The sequence below is a fragment of the Rhodnius prolixus genome, unplaced genomic scaffold, assembly GCF_049639745.1.
Source record: "Rhodnius prolixus isolate KJV_2025 unplaced genomic scaffold, Rpr scaffold_1, whole genome shotgun sequence".
Taxonomy (NCBI): domain Eukaryota; kingdom Metazoa; phylum Arthropoda; class Insecta; order Hemiptera; family Reduviidae; genus Rhodnius; species Rhodnius prolixus.
The window spans coordinates 6,869,422-6,891,583 of record NW_027411581.1 but is presented as its reverse complement, the minus strand read 5'-3'; the positions used below and the strand labels follow the sequence as shown (position 1 = coordinate 6,891,583).

Sequence of the window (22,162 nt, the reverse complement as noted above, 5' to 3'; positions counted from 1 at the left end):
TCTACAGCTAATAAAAATCGCACTGTTTTAGTCAAAATGGTTCTTGAGATATAGAAGGTTAAATTTTGGAGGTTTTGCAAATGGCTCAAATTTCAAACGTTTATAATTCTGTTCCTATTCTTTCGATTTTAATGAAATCTTCACCAAGTTGTAGAGAAATGTATTCTCTACAACTGATATAAATCGCATTGCTTCAGTAGTAATACTTATTGAGATATGGAAGGTTAAATTTTGGAGCTTTAGCAAATGGTTAAAATTTCAAACGTTTATATTTCTGTTCCGATTCTTCCAACTTTAATGAAATCTTCACCAAATCGTAGAGAAATGTATTCTCTATAAATGATATAAATCGCACTGTTTTAGTGAAAATAGTTATTGAGATATGGAAGGTTAAATTTTGGAAGTTTTACAAATGGTTCAAATTTCATACGTTTATATTTCAGTTCCTGTAGTTCACATTTTAATGAAATTTTCACCAAATCGTAGAGAAATGTATTCTCTATAAATGATATAAATCGCACTGTTTTAGTGAAAATAGTTATTGAGATATGGAAGGTTAAATTTTGGAGGTTTTACAAATGGTTCAAATTTCATACGTTTATATTTCAGTTCCTGTAGTTCACATTTTAATGAAATTTTCACCAAATCGTAGAGAAATGTATTCTCTATAAATGATATAAATCGCACTGTTTTAGTGAAAATAGTTATTGAGATATGGAAGGTTAAATTTTTGAGGTTTTGCAAATGGTTCAAATTTTAAACGCTTATATTTCTGTTCATATTGTTCCGATTTTTATGAAATCTTCACTAAATTATTGAGAAATGTATGTATGTAAGTATAGAGAAAAGTATTCTCCATAACTGATATATGTACATGTATCGCATTGCTTTAGTGGTAATAGTTATTGAGATATGGAAGGTTAAATTTTTGAGGTTTTGCAAATGGTTCAAATTTTAAACGCTTATATTTCTGTTCGTATTGTTCCGATTTTTATGAAATCTTCACTAAATTATTGAGAAATGTATGTATGTAAGTATAGAGAAATGATAGAGAAAAGTATTCTCCATAACTGATATATGTACATGTATCGCATTGCTTTAGTGGTAATAGTTATTGAGATATGGAAGGTTAAATTTTTGAGGATTTGCAAATAGTTCAAATTTCATACCTTTTTATCTCTGTTCCTATTGTTCCGATTTTAATGAAATTTTCACCAAATCGTAGAGAAATGTTTTCTGTATAACCGATATAAATCGCATTGCTTTAGTGGCAATAGTTATTGAAATATGGTATTGAAGGTTAAATTCGTGTAAAAAAGATCAGAAAATTTTCAAGATTAGGTAAAATAATATCTACTTGGTGTATTATGGGACCAAATTTCTTTTTGTTATGCAGTAAATGAAGTATAACTCACCTTGTTAGGAATACTGCAGCAGGATAGCTTTTGAAATGGATTAATATGGATTTCTTTTAGATTTACAAATAAGAAACTGAATATGGAAAATTTAAATTCATTGTTAAAAAAGTTGTTGAAATTAGAAAATTTAAAGTAATTAACTTTTTTTTTTGTAAATTATTTTCAATGAAGAATAATTTTTGAAAACTTGTTAATAGTTAATATGTCACCTCGGATTATTCTGGTATAGAAACTCAGCAATGATAGAGATGTTGTTGGAAATCCTTTTAACAAATCAATCAACCTCCATTTGGCACTGTTACAAAAGATTTATGAGAAACTAGATTCAAAATAAAAATCTGATGTTAACCATCACAAATTTCTTTTTGATTGCAATTCCAATACTTTGACTTCATATCTCTAAAAAAAAATCCTTGCATTTCTGTACCTGTCCTGGGTGCAAAAGATGTACTAAGTATAGATAAAATTAAATTAAATTTCTTTAGCTCAACATTGTTTAAACATTTGTAACTGCTATAAACACAACGTTACTTTGGAGTCCGTTATTCATGGTTTATTATATGTGTAAGATATTTAATTTTAATTTTTCCCCCGTCTTTCTCAGAGCGCATGCTCGTAGCTTCGAGTGATGAGTGGGTAGGACAAAAAAGGGCAGGTTAGGATTGCAAACAGTGAATAGTGAAGTGAATTATCGATTTTGAGTGTCGTTTCTCTTTTTTTTTCCAGGTATTGAAGAATATTTAAATAATTATGTTTAGGAAATTTAATGTTTTAAGAATATTATTAATGCCAAAATAAATCTCTTTTTTTTCCCAGAGAAACTCAATCTAGTCGTTATTCAAAACACACATTATACATGTATGTATACTTAATATGTCATGACTATCAATTTACATATTTTTAAGTTCTTATCTCATTTTTGTCAAAAGTCTAAGAGGCATTCACTAAACATTTGAAGAAAAAATAAAAATTGGTTCTTTCTTTTTTTAATTAGGAGTATGGCCCGTATGGTAAATGTAACAGAAAATAAATTCCTGTATCAGAGTTAAAGAAGTGTCCTGAAACAATAACTTCAATCCAATTAAAACTCCTTTTAAATATTTTAAAACAACTAATAACTAGCACAAGTATGTATCATTTTCAATCTTTATACAGTCAAATAATTTTAAAAGTTTTTAATAATCTATATTTTACATTTAATGCTAACATAATTTTAAGTCAATTAAAACAAAAAAATTCTATAAGAAGTTTTGTAAGTAGAAAACTTCATTCATGAACTGGTCTTGATGCAGAGTTTGTAAGGTGGTGCGCTCCGTGGCAAAATATTCAGTTACTCGACCAGATATACTTCCATAGGGGATTCCAGCTGAAACATTTAAGATTAAGTTGTTTTATAATTAAGTAGTTATTACATATTGAATTAAAAACAGATCAAAAAATGACTTTGTATTTCAGCTATAGTCACTCACTAAAAGCTCTAAATGGAAGTTTAGGCAAACATAGTGAACAAAAATGATAGAAACACAAGCATTGGGTTGGAACTAGGTGAAGTATACACAGTTTCACAAAAATACTTCATACTTTTTGGTGATTTAGCGAACCTTTCGTTTCCAAAACCGTTTCCTTTTGTACTTCTGCCAGGAAATTGAAGATGAAATGTTTTTTTTTTTTATCTAGCCCTTATTCTGTGATGGTCCTTAAAGGTTTTACTGTACCCCAATCAGGATGTCACCACTTTTTATAAAGTAACGGCTCAAACAAAGAAATAAATCAATCCAAACTACTCACTGACTGGCAGCCAAGATGATGGATTCTCTAATTTAACAAAAATGTTGAACTTCATTTTCAGGATTAATTAAATTTGGAGTTCTGTAATTTATGAATTTGAATCAGCTTTTAGTGATCGAAAAAATATTTATGTAAAGGATTCAATTGGTGAGGAATCGGTATAAAAACAGAAGAAAAAAAACAACACCATCTTTTGGCTAACGTTTCGACTAATTAATTGCCTTATTTAGGGCATGGCTATGCTGTTTCTATTGTATAACTCAACCAGTCCGCGTAGTTACGCCTAGAAGAAGGCAATGAATTTGTGGAAACGTTAGCAAAAAGATGGTGTTGTTTTTTTCCTTCTGTTTTTAGACCGATTCCTCGCCAATTGAATTCTTAATATTTGTAATTTATTTCACATTAATTGTAAACATTGAAGTTGAACCGGAAAAGATTAAAATAATGCTTTGAATAAAAAGGAAGAGATATGAATTACTTCATATACGCCGTGATAATAACAAAATTTTATTCTTGAGTTTAAGAATTTTTTTTTGTAATAGAAAATTTTCTGCAAAATGTGAATATGAAAGTAAATGAAATAGCAATTTATACAATTAAACGAATATAAGAAAATGAAAGTTATGTCTGAAGCTACACATTCTACAAATAAGTCATTGAAACAGGAAGTACATTAATGCGTAACACAGGACAATAACTGTAATTTAGGTGTACATGGTTTATGATTAAATGCGGAAGTTTATGATAACCACCAATCCATTGCAAATAAATACGTATTGAACAAACTGAATAAATAAAATGCTTTCGAACTTAGCGAAACAAATTCTTTTCAAGTGAAATGCAACATTCTTAAATTGAGTCGAATTTATGGACGATTAAAAGGCGCAAACCAGGAAATTATTATTATTTTACGTGAGTAGCCTCTGCAGTAAAGATGCTATGCCATAGAGCACTAGGACAGTCTCTCAAATTTGGAAGAGGTTCTTACAATTATATATAACAATTTATCTTGGCCTTTACGGTGGAATGCCAGACATCGAATGCCCGTAGTAATAAATCAGTAAGTGTAGGTTATTAAAAAAAGTTTCAATCATTTAAAACCGCAATAATGTTGCATTTCCTTGATGAGCTCAAAAGATAGACAAAAATCCTAAACTGAACAATAAGCAGGCTGAGAGCTTGAATATTTAATCAAGAGAACTAAATTAGAATTTCATTTAAATCTGCAGATAAAAAAGACAATGATCATTATTTCTTGTCAAACAAATTGATGAATACAAACAACTTTCACCATTAATGATTGTTAAAGTAAATCTTGAATAAGTCTTGAATAATAGTTATGTCGTCAGAAAAGGGTAATAATTAATACTTCTGGCTACTTGAACGTGGAAATAGTTGAATAAACTAGTATCAATAAATGAATTATTTTTCTCAATGCATATAGCAAAATATAGTAAATTTCAGTGTAGTGAAAGTTTTTAAAAGTAATTTATAAAAATTATGAATGTCAGTCTTGTGCTAAACAGTTTTTAAAAAAAATTGGAACTTTATTTTCTAGCTAGATCAAAAAGCTATCCAAACAAATTAAAAGTATATTTAGTTGGAAAAGTTTATAGATTTGTGATAATAATTCTGAATTCTTTTTTACTTCTCATTCTGCCATTGTAAGATTAATTCTTTTTGTGACATGGTGATTAATTCTGCAAAAAATGACAAATGAAACAATTCTTTCAGATCCTTGTTAGAACAGACTCTTCCATTTACTGGATATGAAGGAATTAGCTATAACCTGAATCTACTGCAACCTAGAAGAACTATTATGGCTCCCTAATGTATCAGTGTTTGTGAAATGACAAATAAATGTAAGATTTATTAGTATGTAGAATGCTGAATGGAGATTGGCTTTGGGTTTGGTAAATCGAAATAGTTCCACACATCAGTTAACCTCTTCTGCTGGTCCTATGTTTTGAGTGATAATATAAACTGTTTATGTTAGATTGAGTACCGCAGGGACGTCGGTATCCATGGAGAAATGTTAAGTTATGTTACACATAACTGTCCTAACTTTAGTTATGTCCACACCGCAGATAACTAAAGTTAACTCAAATTCAATATTGTTACGAAATTTGTCAATTAAACGATAACTTACTCACAAGTAACAGAAATATTCACACCTAATTTTATTTTATTTTATTTTAACAATTAACTGCCAAAATTGTTTTAAAGGTAGCTTTTGAATTCTTTTGAGTAGAAAGAAAGTTACTTTCTGGATGTTGAATCTTGGAAAGACAAAGTTGTGCTAGAGATACAGATCAGCTGTTGTTTTTCTTTTCTTAAACAATACAACTTTTTTTTAATATCATAAATTGGAAGTCAGAATACAAACAATACAATAAATTAGCATTTACCAAGGACAAATTGCATTGCCTAACACGCAAATTTTAACAAAAAGTATTACAATTGAATTCAATAATAATTTTATGAGGAGAAAACTTCATCTATTCACACCTTATACTTATTTTTTTTAAATAAAATGTAACAACGAATTTTATTTTGCCTTAGAGAAAACCAGTTATACTCCTGCTTGGACTGCCTCGGTCAAGGACTGCACAATTTCTAGGGTCAATACCATTTCTACGTGAATAAAATTTATGTGTATGTATACAATCACGTATATTTTGATCTACTTTTAGCAAAGTTAGACTTAATTCAAAATCTAATTTTTATAATTATATTTAATTAGTAATACAGTGTAATGTAATATGTTAAGTAATTTTAGATAAACAAGAATTATTAAAAAACAAAATTTCTTACCAACCAGTCGTCTCGTTGTAGGCATTTCTTCATTTACATCGGCAATACTTTTACTGTTTACGCTCTTAATTACAATGAGAAAACTTACAAAAGTGAGCAACAGCAATGTCTGAAACAGAAAAGTGAATTGGATACATATAATCTAATTCATTAGCTGTTATAGTCAAAATTATTGTCACACTGGTTATATACTAAATACACAATACTGATTAATAACATAACAATACATTAATAATTTTGTTTTTTAATTAATTTTTGTTTACTTACAATGTATGATTTCATGTTGGACGATGCGACAACACTAACTGAGAAGTCTCTCCCACCAGATGGACTTGGAAGTAAGTATTCACTTGTCTCGGAGGGGCAATTTTTTCAAACATTCTCCAGGAAGACAATAATTACTTGTTCCTTTGTTTAAGTTGTAATTTTTGTCATGATAATTGCATGTTTTATATGTGTTACACTTGCAAATGACTAATATAAATTTTTCAATTATCTTTTCGGTAATTAGAAAACTTTACGGTAATTTTTAAGGAATTTAGATAGCGCTATAAATATAAATTCTAGTCATATTTTTAAATTCTTAGATTAAAATAAATAATACTTTAGCTGTCAGCATGCTTTTTGTTTGTTTGACCAGTTAATGATTGTTTTTCTATCGTTTGAGTTCGTCAAGGAAATGCGACATTACTACATTTCTTAAGCTGTACGATATTTCCTCGAAATGGTGGAAACTTTTTTTAAAAAACTGACAGATTTGCTGTTATTGATTACTTCGTTCAATCGACAGACCAAGACCAAGGTAAGTAGTTAGTTACATATAATCATCCAGACCCTCATAAACCTCTTTTAAATTTTGTCCAATATCCAATTACTTTACAACCTTTACGACTGAAGTCACAAATGCTACTTTTTACAACTCCAATTCTGTTCAGATGCTTAAAGAAATTTTTCCAATTAGCATTCAAAAAGTAGAGTCAATTACACCCAATTGCTTCTCCTAGGCTTGATTACTTGCTTCGCCTCTTACATGATTGATGACGCATTAGGCTGCAACTTGTTTCTCGCTTCCTTTTCTAGCGAATTGGATGCTTCATTTCCTGGAAAGCTATGTGCTCTATAGTGCTCTGCAGTATCACATCTATTACAGGTTCCTTCTAATTGCCATCTTCTCTAAGGCAAGGAATGATCGTAGATATAAGAAGAAAAATAGACAACGCTCCTTTTATCAAAAGAATCATCCATAATCAGAGGATTTCATAATTTATGTTTCCGAGAAACACATTAAGAATCTGACCAGTAATATTTCTTTTTACAAATCACAATAGAAAATAAAAAGAAACAGGTTCTATGTATATTAGATCCTAGATATGACTCAAAACACGAATAATTTCTTATTTAAAAACAATTTAGGCAAATGGATATGAACTTATATATTTTGAAAATGTAACATTGCATAACGTTTTTCAAAAAAATAATAATAATAATACATAAGTAATATAAACATATTGCACAAATAAATAAATAAGTATCTACATTGAAATAATATTTTATTTACAAGATTATTTCCATATACTTAATAATAACAAATAACTATTTTGCTTGAGTTTTGGTCCAATTGAATTTAATATATTGTATATAATAAATAATTATAAGATTATTTATTTTTAACATAGTAATATTTCCTCTTGTCCGGTTCTAATATGAATTTTAATGGAATTTTTGCAGTGTACTTCGGCACAAAACCCTGCCTACGTTGAACAGTTTTACCTGTTTCTTGCAGATATGGCCTTCTTGTAGGAAACCGGCTGTTTTCAGTTAAAAAAGGAGTCACTTTGCTCAACAAGCCCAAGATGTATGCCTTAAAAAATAAAAATAAAGAAATAAACGAGAGAACTGAATCACCCTCATGCAAACAGTAAGTTTATTTGAAAAGAGGTTAAGTTGTTTGACTGTGGGTACGCCAAACCTTTAAGGCACCCGATTAAAGGCTTTGAGTCGGGTGATGGTGGCATTCTTGTAGGGATGCCAGTTCCTTGAAGAAGTGACTGGGCCACTTCTTTTTAGTGATTGAATGGCGGTTTGTTATAAATGACGGTTATGATTACAATATCACTGTTTAGAAAGAAACAAAATAGTTGTATGACATTTTGGCTGCATTTGGAAGATAATAATGAATTAGCTAAGAACTTATAGCGATACTGTAGAGGAAGTACTTCTGAAGTCTTGATTCATAGCCCTGCCTGTTGATTGTACTTAGATAATTAATCAATTCAAATTCCGTTACATTACTTTGAACTTATACTTTTAGGTTTATTTCACAATTTAGTTTAGAGCTTTCCAAAATGATTAAAATCTACGATTAACTTAATGATCGTTACGTGTTATATTTATTTATAATCAGTACAGAACATAACAATGTTTAATTTTTTTTTTTGCAATCAACCAACGGCTCATTTTCCTCTCCAATAATTTCTGTTCAATTCACTGAACAAAATGACTGCTATGTATTAGTGTGTTTGCAATTTAACTCTGTAAAAAAAACCATTGAAGCAGATTATTGTAATCTAGAGCAAACTATCTCTAAATATCCTCGTTTTGAAGAAAATAAGGTAATTGCAGTCAATAGTTAATTCTAGAAAAGAAATTGACTCCTTTAATGGTTGCAAAGATGTTTTAGCTGATTGAGTCTTATAGTACAGATGAAAACAAGAGTTTCTTAGATTTTCTTAGATTATGTATAATATTGTTTAATGACAAACATTAAGCAAAACAAAGAAAGTATTATTACAAAGAAGTGCTGCTAATAGTAAGAGCAATTTACTAGAAATAAGAAAGGCTTTAGAACAATTAGAATGATATCAATGAAAGCAATGCGACTGTAATGAATTTCTGTATTATCTTACTAAAAGGAAACTGATGAGTTTTCATCAGTCACGAAAAAAATGGCGTTTTAAATGCCCAATTTATTAAATTGATTTTCATTAATAGTAATTTTTCCTTATAACATTAATTTATTTTTTTTAGTTGTAATATCTTTTCTTAAAACACAATAATGTGACAATATTGTAATTGTCAGGTCAGCTACAGCGATAAGGAGCAATATCTCTTCTGTTAGGAAATTGTCTGCTAATGCAAAACAAGAAAAAAATATGGAGAACTGGGAGATACTCGTATATTCAAGCGAATCTTTAGTTGTAAAGGTAAAAGAATTTATCTGCTTAATTTTGGGGCACAGATTACAATAATAATGTTTTTAAACTCTTGGCTGGAAGTTTAAACGATACTATCTTTACATAATAGGGCTTTCATATTATATTCACAATTCTTTGGGTTATGATGAGAAGATTAAGATTCAAAGACTCTTTGTGATTATAAAATTGGTGGAGAGATTCAACTGTACTTCTTAGATTAGAACAGTTGTGAATAAGTTTTAGGTTGCTCTATCCGGAAGTGGATTTCAGTTGCTGCTGACTTTTTATTGAGAGAGATGGGAGGGGATTTAGCACAGTGGACACAGAAGGGTTTTGGAAAGCACAGGGCTTATTTTCTCCCCGTTCTTCTGCGCATGACTAGCGCTAGTGAGAGTGCCTGAATGGAGGGTCTTAGCGAATGGAACTGCATGGCAGATGAAGTGCAGTCAAAATATCTGGGCTGTACGCAGAATTGAACTTCTTCATTATAAATAGAACTTTCAGAATTTGAGTATCATAGCTGGCATCTTGGTCCATCAAGAAGAAAGCACTTAGGTTATATTCTGTTAGGGAAGCTCCGTAGCCACTTCTCCTGAATATCAGAGCATAACTATTGGAAAGCAGGTAACTTTGAAAAATGGCCCTTTCTTAGTTTGTACAAACTATAAATTAAATTTAGAGGTTATATTGAAATCTCCACTTACCTCGCTACTAGTTTGTGGTTCAACGTAGAAACTTCTATTATTAACATCCTTCAATGTATCAGATTCCCAGTTTTCCATTTTGACCTCTGATCCATTGTCCTCGTTCCGATTGATGAGGTCATGATTGTACTTTGATTTTTTAACATAAGGCTTTTTAGTTGTCCTTTGCTTTGGTTTACGCCTGAGTTTTCTCAAATATTCCCAAGAACCATTTCCTGTAGTCGGATCCACTAAATAGGTTAGCGTTTCATTTCCTCCACTTTGATCTTCTGTAGCCGGTCGGTTTTCTAATTGTGTTTCACTGTTTGATGATGATTGTTCGGCTGAGGTTGCCTCTTCGTGGCTCTCTGGTTCACCATTTTCTTCTGGTAGATAAGTGGTTTTAACAAATTCTTCCTCAGTTACACGTCTATGTTCCACTCGTTGCAGTTTTCTTGGGTTTTCATTGTTTCGACTTGTGGATACTTCTTTACTTTCTGTGGATGTTTTTGGAGGTTCAATTGTAGTATATGTAGTCTGTTTTTTAGAGCTGAATTTTCTCTTTGGAAAAAAGGATCGTCTAGTGGTGGTTGCTTCATTAATTGGTGGTAGGATGATTGAGGTCGTTGGTGCGAGGGTTGTGCTTGTGAAGTACTTCCGTCCTCTTCTTCTATCAATGATCTCCTTTCTTGTCAGACTGCTGTTTCTGTCAGGGAGTTTAGTTCTTGGAAATATTATCTTGGGTTTATTTGTAGTGGCTATTGTACTGCGCGTGGTTGTTTCCAAGGAGGATGTAGGTGTTGATTCTACCGGTAGACTTGTGCTGTTCTCTTCAGCATTTTTACTCATAATAAAACCTCCAGTAATCATGTCTAATCGAGATTTCGTGCTCGGCCTGTCTGTAATATTGTGCCTTGCTTTGAACTCTGCCAAAGAGATCGGACGTCCTGTAGTACTTCTTTCTGGTTTATGATTTACCGGTAATGGTGTTTCTTCAACAAAATCTGTCTTCTGAAGATCACGTTTCTTTCGCCCAAATCGTTCTTCGTTTCTCCTCTGATCGAATAAGTTAGGAAACCACCATCTTAATGGGTTCATGTAACTCCAAATACTACTCGTTTCTCTTTTGCTTTTCAATAGCTCTTTATTCTCTGTATATTCACCAGGGCGAATCACATAATACTTAACAGGTTTTGTTTTATAAATTTGCTGGGAATCACTGGCCACATTGTCCTCATGGTTTGGATCGTTTACTGGTATAATTCTGTAACGCTTATTGCTGTGAGCATAAACGATTGGCCTATAATATGGATAATTATTTGTTTTAATTACAGAATAAATGGATACCGGAAGTGGCTGGGGGCGCATTTTCTTATGCACTTTCATCCTGAACGTGTTTTGACCAATAGGGTAAATACTGCTCTTTTTCAGGTCTCCTGAGTTTCTGTCATTTATATTTCCTTCTGTTTTTTCCTGAGTTTCGTAGTAGATGTCTGGCGGTTTTCTTCTTAGCTCATAGACTGCAGGGCTGACTGCAGCAGTTTCAGGTTTATGGTTCTTAAAGATCATTTTTCTTTCCTCCTTAGGTCCTCCTTGGTTTCCAACAAGTCCTATAGCTAAATGTTTAGCCAAAAGATCTGTATCACTCTCTTCAGAATTTGGCATAAACATGATTCTTTTAGTGGTAACTTTATGTTTAGGATAATCAACTTGAAGACCTTCTTTGTCAAGATATGATTTTATTGATCTGTCTAGTTTAAATGTTTCTTCATTGCCGAGATCTTTTTCTTGGAAGAAAGGATTATCTAAGGGGTTTTCACCAAAGTATTTTCTTTTGAAACATAAAATTTTGTCACCCAAACCTTTCATTCTGGGAAGATTTTCTGGATATGGATTCTTGTTCCATTCGCCATCTTCATCTCGTTTGGGAACAACATCCTCCGGTGGCGTTGGATCTTCGCATTTCATCAACTTATCTCTTGATTCATAGAAAGCCATTCCTCCTTTAGTTTTGTCTGGAATCAGCGCAGGATTACTGGCATATCTCAGAGCGGATTCTTTGTTTTCATTGTTGTAAAATGGATATTTGGTTTTATCAAAAGATATTCCGCTAGATTCCCTTTTAATTCTGGTACTTTTCTGGTATGTAAACTCCTTCTCAACGCCTAGCTCTTGATCTTGTGGTGCATTCAAAAGTTTTGCTAGTTCTTTTAAACGATTCTTTTTAGTCTCTGAAGTACCACGAGCAATATTAACGTTCATCGGCGAGGAGAAGTGAGCGATCGTTAATTGTTCAATATATTTTACCGTTTTTGATGGATCATTGATTGCTGGAGAATGTATAGTATCAATATTTGAAGTCATGGAGGCTGAATCGTTTGAAGGACCATTAGTAATGGATAGATATTGGTATTCAGAGAGTTCTGTACTATCTTTTGGCATTGAAGGATGCCTAGTATTGAGTGATGGTACAAAGGGTATCCAATCATTTAGAGGCTCATGATCACCGCCGTCACTAATGCTTGTAATAATTATTCTGGTTATATTATTGTAATTATTTTTCGGATAGGTCTTCGGGGAAGACTTGATGGCGCCTAGTCTCTGAATTGTAATTTCTGGAAGAATAGGTATAGAATTCTTACTAACGTCAAGCTTTGTACGTCTACCGTAGGCATCAGCATTGTTAGAGCTCAGCGAAGGAGTAGCGACATCTTGCGCTGCAAGAGATGCATAAGCAGCAAGAGTATCTGCACTATTGACGTAGACTCTTTGTGGTACTTCTTCAGCCTTTCTATCATTTGCAGTTTCCGTTTTTACCCGAAACTTTTGACGTGGAACATTTGTCGTGGTAAATTTCCCTGAATGTGCAGAACCGGTTGATGGATTCAGGGATGGAATATTAGTGAATGAGGTTAGATAGTGGCCGATATTCTCCAATTGAGCTTGTACTCCTGGATAATAATGCGATCTATGGAACTTGTGTCTGTATCTAATCGGCATTCTATGCGCAGAATTTGATGGCCATGTTATTGCAGAGATGTTGATGGCAGAGTTCCTGTTTGTTGATCTTCCAGGAAACACAACGGTGCTGGGCTTCCTGTCTGCATTCATCACTCGTAATTCAGGCCTTTCAACATTGTCTTCAGAATCAGTGGTGGTGTGAGTAGTTTCTTCTTCAGACCAAGTTCTCCTTGCTGCAGAATCAGTATCTTCAACAGTTAATGGTAATGGAGCTTGAAGACTAGTAGTTAGCTCAGTAACTACCTTAGAACTATCTTCATCACTTTCTTTGGAATCATTTTTAACTTCTTCGTTGCTTATTGAGTTACTAGCATGCACATCATCGACTGGTAATTTGGATAAATGAATTCGATTTTTAACACTTCCTGACTCAGAACTTGCGGCTGTATCCATTTCTGGTTCTTCACCTTTTTTGGGTAAAATCTGTGCAGCATCAGTTTCTCGTTTAACAGTGTCTTCGTATTGGGCACCTTGATGGTTATATCCTCCATGGTCGTAAGCGCTGTCTTCAAAACCTTCTTCTTCGTAAACCTGAAATTATAACTTTTTGAGTAAAGAATAAAGTTTATACACCTATAAACTGAAAAACATGACGTTTTTTTTTATGAAATTAAATAAAAAATGAAATAAAAAATTAAACGTTTTCCTCTTTATTATTAGGTATTTTCAGTAAGACCTGAGTATTTTAATAAATCTTAGGGTGGAAAATTGGATATTCAGTAGCAGTATCATTTCACATCGTTAGGATCTCCTGGAAGAAGTAAAGCTGAAGTGCAGCCTCAGTCACACCTTATTGCATATTCTACAATTACAATATTTCCGCTGAAGATATGGCTAGCCGTATTTAAATCTAAAAGTTCCTCCCATTTTAAATTTTCAGTGCAGCCCGGTTTTTGTATTTTCCATAAATTATCGAAATAGGATTTTCGTATAAAATATCAATTTACAGGTCCTCTGAAGCCAAAGGGAAGAAAAACGCTGCTGGCTCAAATTGTATAAATCGGATGAGTATCATCACGAAACCGGACAATAACTTAGCGGTCAGAATCGCTGCCTGCCGAAAGTGAATTCTTAATTAAGGTATTTGGTTTTTACTTTTTGATTTTCTTAATTTTCACAACAAGGTGCTATTTCAGTCTAACGCATGGTCCTACCACTTACTGTACGTGTTGAAATGTGTTTGCTAAATTTTAAATGGGAAAAAAATATCTCTTAATCAGAAATACCTCTTAGATGAACGAATTTTTTTTTTTCACTCTTTAAAGACTTTTTTGAAAATATTACACTCGAATTTTGAACACATTACATACATATAGATCTAAAAATTTTCATTTCTATTAATTTCTTTTTTTTTTTTTAGAAAAATTTGATTTAGGGCAGTTCTTTGGGTGAGGGAATAGGAAGCTTCAGAAAAATTGGAAGTCGTTCTTCAGAACAAGTCACAAGTTTCGTCGCATGTAAAATATCAAGTAAGTAGACTGAGAATTTTTTGGAATGAAGGGAATTCAGTGGTACAACTTTATAAATCTGTCCCCAAGGGATTTGAGAAGGTACTGCAAAGAGACAAGTTAGTGTAAGAGTAGCCAGTATGAGGAGTGAATTTAAGAGTTGGGGTTCTCTACTGAATAGGTTAAGGACTTAGGGCACCTGTCTCAAATAATAATTCTTTTAATTATACAAATGGAAACACAGTAGTCGTTTAATTGACTCAAAATTGCAGGAAAAATCATCAGCACTTGCCGTGGTGTTACCACTAAAAATTCAATTTCAAATAATTTACCTGATCGCAAGTAATCGTGAAAAACTTGGAAAAATTTCATCAGATTAAAGTTGCACTTGGAATTGGTGGCATAGAGAATTCTTAGAATCAAAATACATTATGAATCTCTTCAATTGGGCGCAAGAGTTACAAAGGTCGGCTCCATCTCTTGTTATTTTCTTGTAATACCCAGTTTCTAATCCCAGCGGTAACAGTCCAGAAATAAAACCTAACACAATCATCAGCTGGCCAAAATCTCGAACATTAGCGATCACAGTTCAAAAAAATAATACTAAATTTAACCTCTAAGTGATGTTTTTTTAGGGGGCCTCCGAACGTGTGTTTTGTATGAAACCCTTAATTTTCGAAAATTTGACCCAATAGCAAAACTTCTAATAAATAATCTAGTTAAAAAGTTGATAAATAAATAAGAGTTCTAGCCAAAACAAAGATAGTTTTTATAGACGTAAACACAATTTACCTGTTGAATTTTTTTATGCGTAATCACCTCGCTCAGCCTTGGAGCGTTTATAACCTCCTCAGGTGTTTTAGCTTCTGCGATCGCCGCCTCTTGAGGCAGATGTTTTACACTGTCATGTCTACGAACCTGGCTATAAATTTGCAACGGTACCCAATCTAGTTCAATCTCTCGTACTGGGGTTTTTCCTTTGGCCCAGTGTCCGACATTCTTGTAATCTGGTCGAGTACGACCTTCTACTTGGCTGCTAGTTTCATTTTGTCCAGTTTCTCTTTTCTGGATCCTTCGGGAAAGTTGTACTACTGATGGATAATGTTTAACTTGATATTTTCTATCAACGGGATAACTCCAGAATGGACCCATTTGATAAAACGTATAAGGTAAATCATTTTTTGATAGACTATTATGTAATAGGGAACCCAAAAGTGGTCTAGATGATTCACAGAAAAAAGTTTTGGCTGTACACAGTATGATGAACATAAATATGGTTAACATTGCGATATTTGAAATGGAGACATTTCCCGAGCCGGCTGCACACGAGGCACGGAATATACTGATAAAACGATTACATTATTTTCTAACTAACACAAAAAAAAATCCATTCCCCTAGGTGAAAATAGAGCCAGCCACCACCTCCTCTAATGGAAGAAGATGGAAAAAGAAGAAGTGGCGGAGGAAACCGTGGTAGTAGGAAGGTACAGCCAATCATCCGTATTGTCTTTGGAAAGTGAACTGATGGAGGTGAATGCTGAACACGGTCATGCTTCATTGGAGCCGATAACACCCTGCAGATCGGAATAGTTACCACAAAGTAGGCCGTACTCTTTTCTTTCTTCTTCGTCTTCTTTATACACCTTTTTACAATGTAAACTGTGACAGAATTACAATAATGGTTTTCTCTCCATTTCGTTCTTCAGCACTTTATAGTTGTTTACATATGATTAACACTTTCACTGGCACCAATTATCAAAAAAACATGCTCATTAAAAACTAGCAGTTTCTACTGTAAGCACCTTTGATTTTGGGTAAAATGAAATTAGTGTTAATGAGTTGCATTCTGTTCTATTGAGTGTATGGTGTTCTGAGCTAGGATACTACTTAGAGTCCCGACTTACTAAGTGCCTGAGCAGGTTCACCATGAACACACTTTATCTGCAAGAATTCCCATTCACCATTCCATAAAATTTGACACGAGGCAATATTTCTCACCTTGACGAGATGGAAACTAGAAAATAATAATACTGTTAAACTTATGAGAGTATCGTTTCAGTGTTTACACCAGAAATTTAATATTGTTTATATTTTTAGAAACTTCTTTTTTCTTTTTTTTTTCGTTTAAACGCTAATTTCTTCCCTCCCTGTAGTCAGAATTTCTGAATCTAAACCACAATATTTGCATCATAAGAAAATTATTAGACCAAACCTAATTATTAGCGTTATGTATTTAGTGAAAGCATCCAGCCGCAATTCGTAATCATAAATAGAGAAAAATTATTATAATATCAATTGATATTTCGAAATTAAATGGTTTTTGCCCAATAAATATGGCAAAATAAGGTTAAACAATTATAATCGATTTATCTTCTTATAAATTTTTTGTTTTTACAATCTTTATACAGGTATAAGCGAAATGATATGTTTTTGCTTTTTTATTATACTTGAGATTGGCGACTGTCCCAAGTTGCCTGTTAGATTAGATTAGATTAAATTTGGGTGGCCTCAGGGCCTACGCCACTGCGACCCCTTTGGGTCTATTGTGGCTCCCCTAACTTTAAAGCTCACCCTCCAGACCTGTCCTTTTAATTAGACTCTTAATGCTGGAGAGCGACTCTTGGGTAAAGCTCACAGGCCTTGGTTTTTCCTCCCCGAGAAGTAACATCCTTAGCCAAACAAGCCCCTCACACTGGCACAACACGTGCAGTGCTGTTTCCTCCTCTTCCTGACAGAACCTACAAAGGCTATCATCTGCCAGGCCCATGCGATGCATGTGTTTTCTGAGTCTGCAGTGGCCAGTTAATAGACCTACAATCATCCTGATAGCCCCACGGCCTTGGCGGATTAATTCTGCAGTCAGCCTCGGCGAATAGCCTTTAATAAACTCCTTCGCCTGTCTCTGTCCAGTGGTGGCAGACCACCACTCCTGAGACCTACTCTGCACCCATAAGTTAATGGTCGCAGTCTTAATACACTTCGGAACCCCAAAACAGGGCTCCGGGCCAACGAAGTATCTCGCAGAGCCTTCCCGGGCCAATAAATCTGCCGCTTCGTTACCCTTATGTCCTGAATGACCAGGTACCCAGACCAGAAAGACCTTATTTTGGTCACTAATTTCCTTCAGGGCACCCAGACAGTCCCAAACCAGTTTTGAGTTAACCTGATAGGAACTAATTGCCCGTAGAGCAGCCTGACTATCCGAGAAAATTACGACTTTAGAATTAATAATTCCTCGCCCTTCAATCTCGGTAGCACAGAACCTAATTGCAGCCAGCTCAGCCTGAAAAACTGTAGCTAGCTTCCCTAGGCTAACCGAAAAGCTACATTTCGGCTTCACCCCGTACACTCCCGCTCCCACTCCCTCCTCCATCTTGGAGCCATCAGTGTACCACATTGAATCTCCCACCACTGGAGGTCCACGTCTCCAAGCCTCCCGGTCTCCAATACAGACTTTGAACGGCTTGTCGAAGTTATATTTGGGAGTCATAGAATCCGAAGGCAGGCCCAAAATAGAATCGGCCTCCAGCTCCTCATATAACTCTTGATATGCTCCTCCATGCCTGACGGTAATAGGAGCTTGTCCTTCCATAAGCCTAACGACAACGGCCCTTGCAACGCCTTGAATGTATATGTGCAGTGGGGGCAGATTTAACAAAACCTCCAAGGCCGCAGTAGGGGAGGTCCTCATGGCACCGGTGACACTCAGGCAAGCTAGCCTTTGAATACCACTGAGCGCCCGGACTCCACCCACCGACAAGGTTTTTGCCCACCAAGCCACCGCCCCATGTGACACCATGGGTCTTACTACACTCTTGTAGATCCAGAGTGTCATCTTAGGGCTCAGTCCCCAACTTTTCCCACACAGCCTTTTACAGTATCCTAAGGAAACTTTTGCCTTATGGGAAATCATGTTTAGGTGAGAATTCCACGTGAGCCTTTTATCAAAGATAACCCCAAGATACTTGGCCTCCATGGACAAGGGGATAGTAACTCCCCCCAAAATTGGTTGCACCAATCCATCCAGATTCTTCTTTCTTGTGAAAGGAACAACCCTAGTCTTTTGCGGATTGATGGAGAGACCCTCCGCTCTACTCCATCTATCCACAATATTAAGCGCTCCGAAACCGTATAAGCGAATCGTCCCTTAACAACCACTACCAGGTCATCAGCAAAACCCAAGCAGTGGAAACTTTCCGCCGTCATTTTCACCAAGAGGTCATCGACCAGAACTGTCCACAGAAGGGGGGACAAACCCCCCCCCCTGCGGGCAACCCCGCGCCACCATAACCTCTACCGAACAATTGTCTAATGTGGCCATAACAGTGCGGCCTAATAAATTAGACTTGATCCACTGACAGATAGTTGGAAGTTGCCTGTTAACATTAGACCATTTTAGAAAACATCCCAGGATCGGGATTCCCAAATAGGAAGCGATCGAAATGGATACTAATTTTATGCTTCTTTATGTATTTATTTTGTTTAAACACTGAAACACCCTGGTCTGGAAATTATTAAGTCGGGTCAATTATTAAGATGTGTCAATACTCTGTCTTGACTTGGTTTTTTTTTCCTGATGGTATATGATTTACTCTAAAGTACGATTTACTCGTATGTTAGCTGATTGGTAAAATGCTTGTAAGTAACTGATTGTTAGTAGATCTCAAAAGATTCACATTATTTTACTTTTAAACATTACTAAGTAAGTTGCAAGAGTATTTAAAGCACCGCCAGGAATTGAACTAGACTGGTTGCATCCTCAAAGAATTTTTACTATTACAATCAAAATAAATTGAGGAAAAGGAAATAATTTATAAACTTTTCACTTTTTTCTTAGATTGTTTGCGATTTTTCTTTAGATATTTAAAAGACAGGAAGTTTGCTCTGTCGCGCTAGCTTAAACTTAAAGATATTCCTGTGGTAATTTCGTTATTATTGTTAATTACTTCCTTTTACTATTTGAAAGTGGAAGTAAAGCAGTATCAAAGTACCAAAAAGGGAAGGGATTAGCTATGAGGTTAGCATATTGGACTCCCACGCGGAGGTCTCGGGTTCGAATCCAGCAGCTGACCCTTAGATTTTCTCTTCCTAGGAGCTTCTTACAGCTCATTGTCCGGTGATGGACAGTGTTGTCTGTAATGAGAGAACACTGTCCGGAGGCCGGTAGTGCACTGAAAAAAGCTCCGGGCGTCAATAACCTTAGATGTTGACGCGCCTTAAATCATAAAAAAAAAAAAAAAGTACCAAAACTCGAGATGTTAGTACCATTATCGAGGACCCAATTTTTTTTTTGCATTGTCAACAGAATATCACAATAATGAAAAGATGCGTACAGTCCAACCTTGGTCGCTTCTGAAACTAAGACAATGTCTTAATTTATAGCTGACATTTTCATTAAAAGGATGTCATCCCAGATTTTATATTATTTTTTGAAAAAGATGTGTTTAACCTTAATACTCCTCCTATACTGTTAAGTGTGTATTATGTATACATGTGGCACACTTTCCTCAGGTAATCTCACTTTTTTTTTTTTTACTATAAAAATTTTATTATTGACTTTCTAGCATGTTCTTATAATAATATTGATAGCTTCATGCTTAGATTATATTTTACGCTCCACATTAAAATTGCTCAAAGTGACCATCAAAACATGTGTACACAGAATCAATGTCTTCTATGGTAGTGGTTGCAATTTGTGGTGCAGGGTATTGTTGATTGTACAGCTAAGTATTTCACTGGAAATTTTAGATTATTGATTGATTTTTTTTTTTTTTTTAATTTTTTATAAAAATACATTCAACCAGGTTTTTGTTGTAATGTTGAATTTTTACTACAAAATGTACAATGGTTTGTAACTTTTACTCTATTCACGTTTTCTTTTTCTTTTTTCAGGGAAATGATACTGAGAAATGGGCAGCTTCCATCAAAATGGTCCATTGTGCTGCTAATTTGGGCGACCTCACAGTGCTGTCAGAAGAAAAAGAAAGGTTCAAGGAAGTGCTACATTAGGGTTCATTAGCGTAACTTGGTTGTTATTTGGATAGGCTGATGGAATCGTCGTGACTTTCCTAGTGTTGAATAGTCAAACTTCTTCAATAACGCACAATTAGCGGACATATCAAAGTTATTTTTTTCAATTCCTGGGTATAAATAGAATTGGTAAAGGTTTGTGGAAATTGTTTGTAAATTTCTTTAATAAATATGGCATCAAGCTTTTCTAAATTCTTGAATATTTAGGTGTAGATTTTTTTTTTTTTTTTTTTAATGAACACTCGTTTACAACTAATAACATTGTGACTGCTTTTTAGTTACTTTGTGACAACTAATTTTTGAAAATTAGTCATTAGAAAACTTAATACATCAGTATTTAAAAAATAAAAGCTCATTAAAGACAAAAGCTTAGTCAAATTAATTTGAATTTTTAAAGTAAAATCTATTATAAAGTTGTCCTGATTTATGGTAACCATACAAAATACTTAGTTCAAGGTAAGCTCTCCCTTGATAAAAGGGTTATCATTAACAGTAAGAAGGTTGAATCAAAGAAAAGATTTCAAATACCTATATGGTCATAATTACACTTTAAAAAAGATAGGAATTGTTTACACCTTAACTGTAAAAATATTTTTAAGAGGATATTCTAAATGTAAAAATGAATAAAATCTATAAAAAAGTAAGTAGTAATTCATACACATGAATTTGGAAAGATATTTGGTAATATATTTAGAGAAAAACATTGCAAAAATACTTTTAAAAAAATCGTAGTTTATTGATTGATAATCATAGTTCTTTTTATTCTTATGAAATTTAATTTTTGTTCTCACCATAAATTCAGCAACTGAATACAATTTCTCTTATTATTTTATTTTTTCGTGTTGAAAATAATTCAAAAGTTGACCCTCCATTTTTATAAATATTTTACGGTTAAAAATTAATTCTTATTTAATGAGTACATACTGTATAAGGCTTATCAAATTGGCAAAACCATTTCTTTAAAAAAAAAAGACTGTAGTCTGTAAACTGTAAGATTGTCTTGGAAGAAATGAAGATTACAATAATTCAGGCTCTAATGGTAGAGTAAAAATACAATTTATAAAGAAGTACAATTAAAAGTCAAAAATGCATAATTGAAAAAAATAGATAAGATTCAATAATATAAATTGGTAGATCTAAAAGTATTATTGAATTTAGCTCAATAATAAGATTCTTAACATACAGTTCTAAAACTGATGACAGCTTAATGGACCAGTACAGATGATGGAGAGAAATTTCATATTATGAAGCAACTTTCAACTCTCTGAAATGTAAGCATTCATACACTTAAAATGTTAAACTCACCACGTAAGTATGCATTTGTTTCATATTTTCAAATTTAGCAAGGAAGTTGGACCAGCACATTGCAGATAGTTTTAACCATTAATAGTTTAATTAATAGTTTTAAATTAATTTTAACCATTCTATAAAGGAAAGAAAGGAAATAGAAGTATATTCTAGTTTTATTAATGTTCTTATTAAGTACTAGCTTGTTGGTTATCCGTCACATTTGTTCTGAAATATGCTCAAGAGAGTTGTTGATTTTGAGTCTTAGAGTACAGAAGTCAAAATTAAAAAGTTAGCTTTTTCTATCAACATGGTTAGCATTTACAACTTGTTTCTTACCATAAAATGGGGATATAATTGTGTTTAAAGAATACACTTCTTATTTGTTAAATTGTTTTATTAAAACTCTGGTATTGACACTTGTCTTTTTATTCATTCCTATTTCATCAATCTTCAAAGATTAAATCATCAAATTTGAG

At 33.6% G+C, this 22,162-nt stretch overlaps 1 protein-coding gene and 1 long non-coding RNA gene across 2 annotated transcripts; one reads left to right on the top strand and one right to left on the bottom strand.

Moving 5' to 3' along the window:
- Positions 1-1,658: 1,658 nt before the first annotated feature.
- On the top strand, positions 1,659-21,392 carry LOC141453436 (uncharacterized). Its single transcript, XR_012457992.1, has 6 exons — positions 1,659-2,144; positions 2,235-2,276; positions 2,413-2,545; positions 5,769-5,861; positions 6,334-6,358; positions 20,259-21,392. It is a non-coding gene; the product is annotated as an uncharacterized lncRNA (long non-coding RNA).
- On the bottom strand, positions 7,544-15,518 carry LOC141460549 (uncharacterized). The gene is made up of 3 exons (XM_074140676.1): positions 15,159-15,518; positions 9,919-13,449; positions 7,544-7,881 (listed from the first exon to the last, which is right to left on the bottom strand). Exons 1-3 carry the CDS (start codon positions 15,516-15,518, stop codon positions 7,678-7,680), a joined length of 4,095 nt encoding a protein of 1,364 aa, XP_073996777.1. The 3' UTR covers positions 7,544-7,677.
- Positions 21,393-22,162: the final 770 nt, after the last annotated feature.

Coding starts and splice junctions, on each gene's coding strand:
- LOC141460549 (XM_074140676.1), bottom strand. CDS start 15,518: ATGGGTCCATTCTGGAGTTATCCCGTTGATAGAAAATATCAAGTTAAA. Junction 13,450..15,158: donor CGCATAAAAAAATTCAACAG/GTAAATTGTGTT, acceptor TTATAATTTCAG/GTTTACGAAGAAGAAGGTTT. Junction 7,882..9,918: donor AACCACAAACTAGTAGCGAG/GTAAGTGGAGAT, acceptor TTATTTTTTAAG/GCATACATCTTGGGCTTGTT.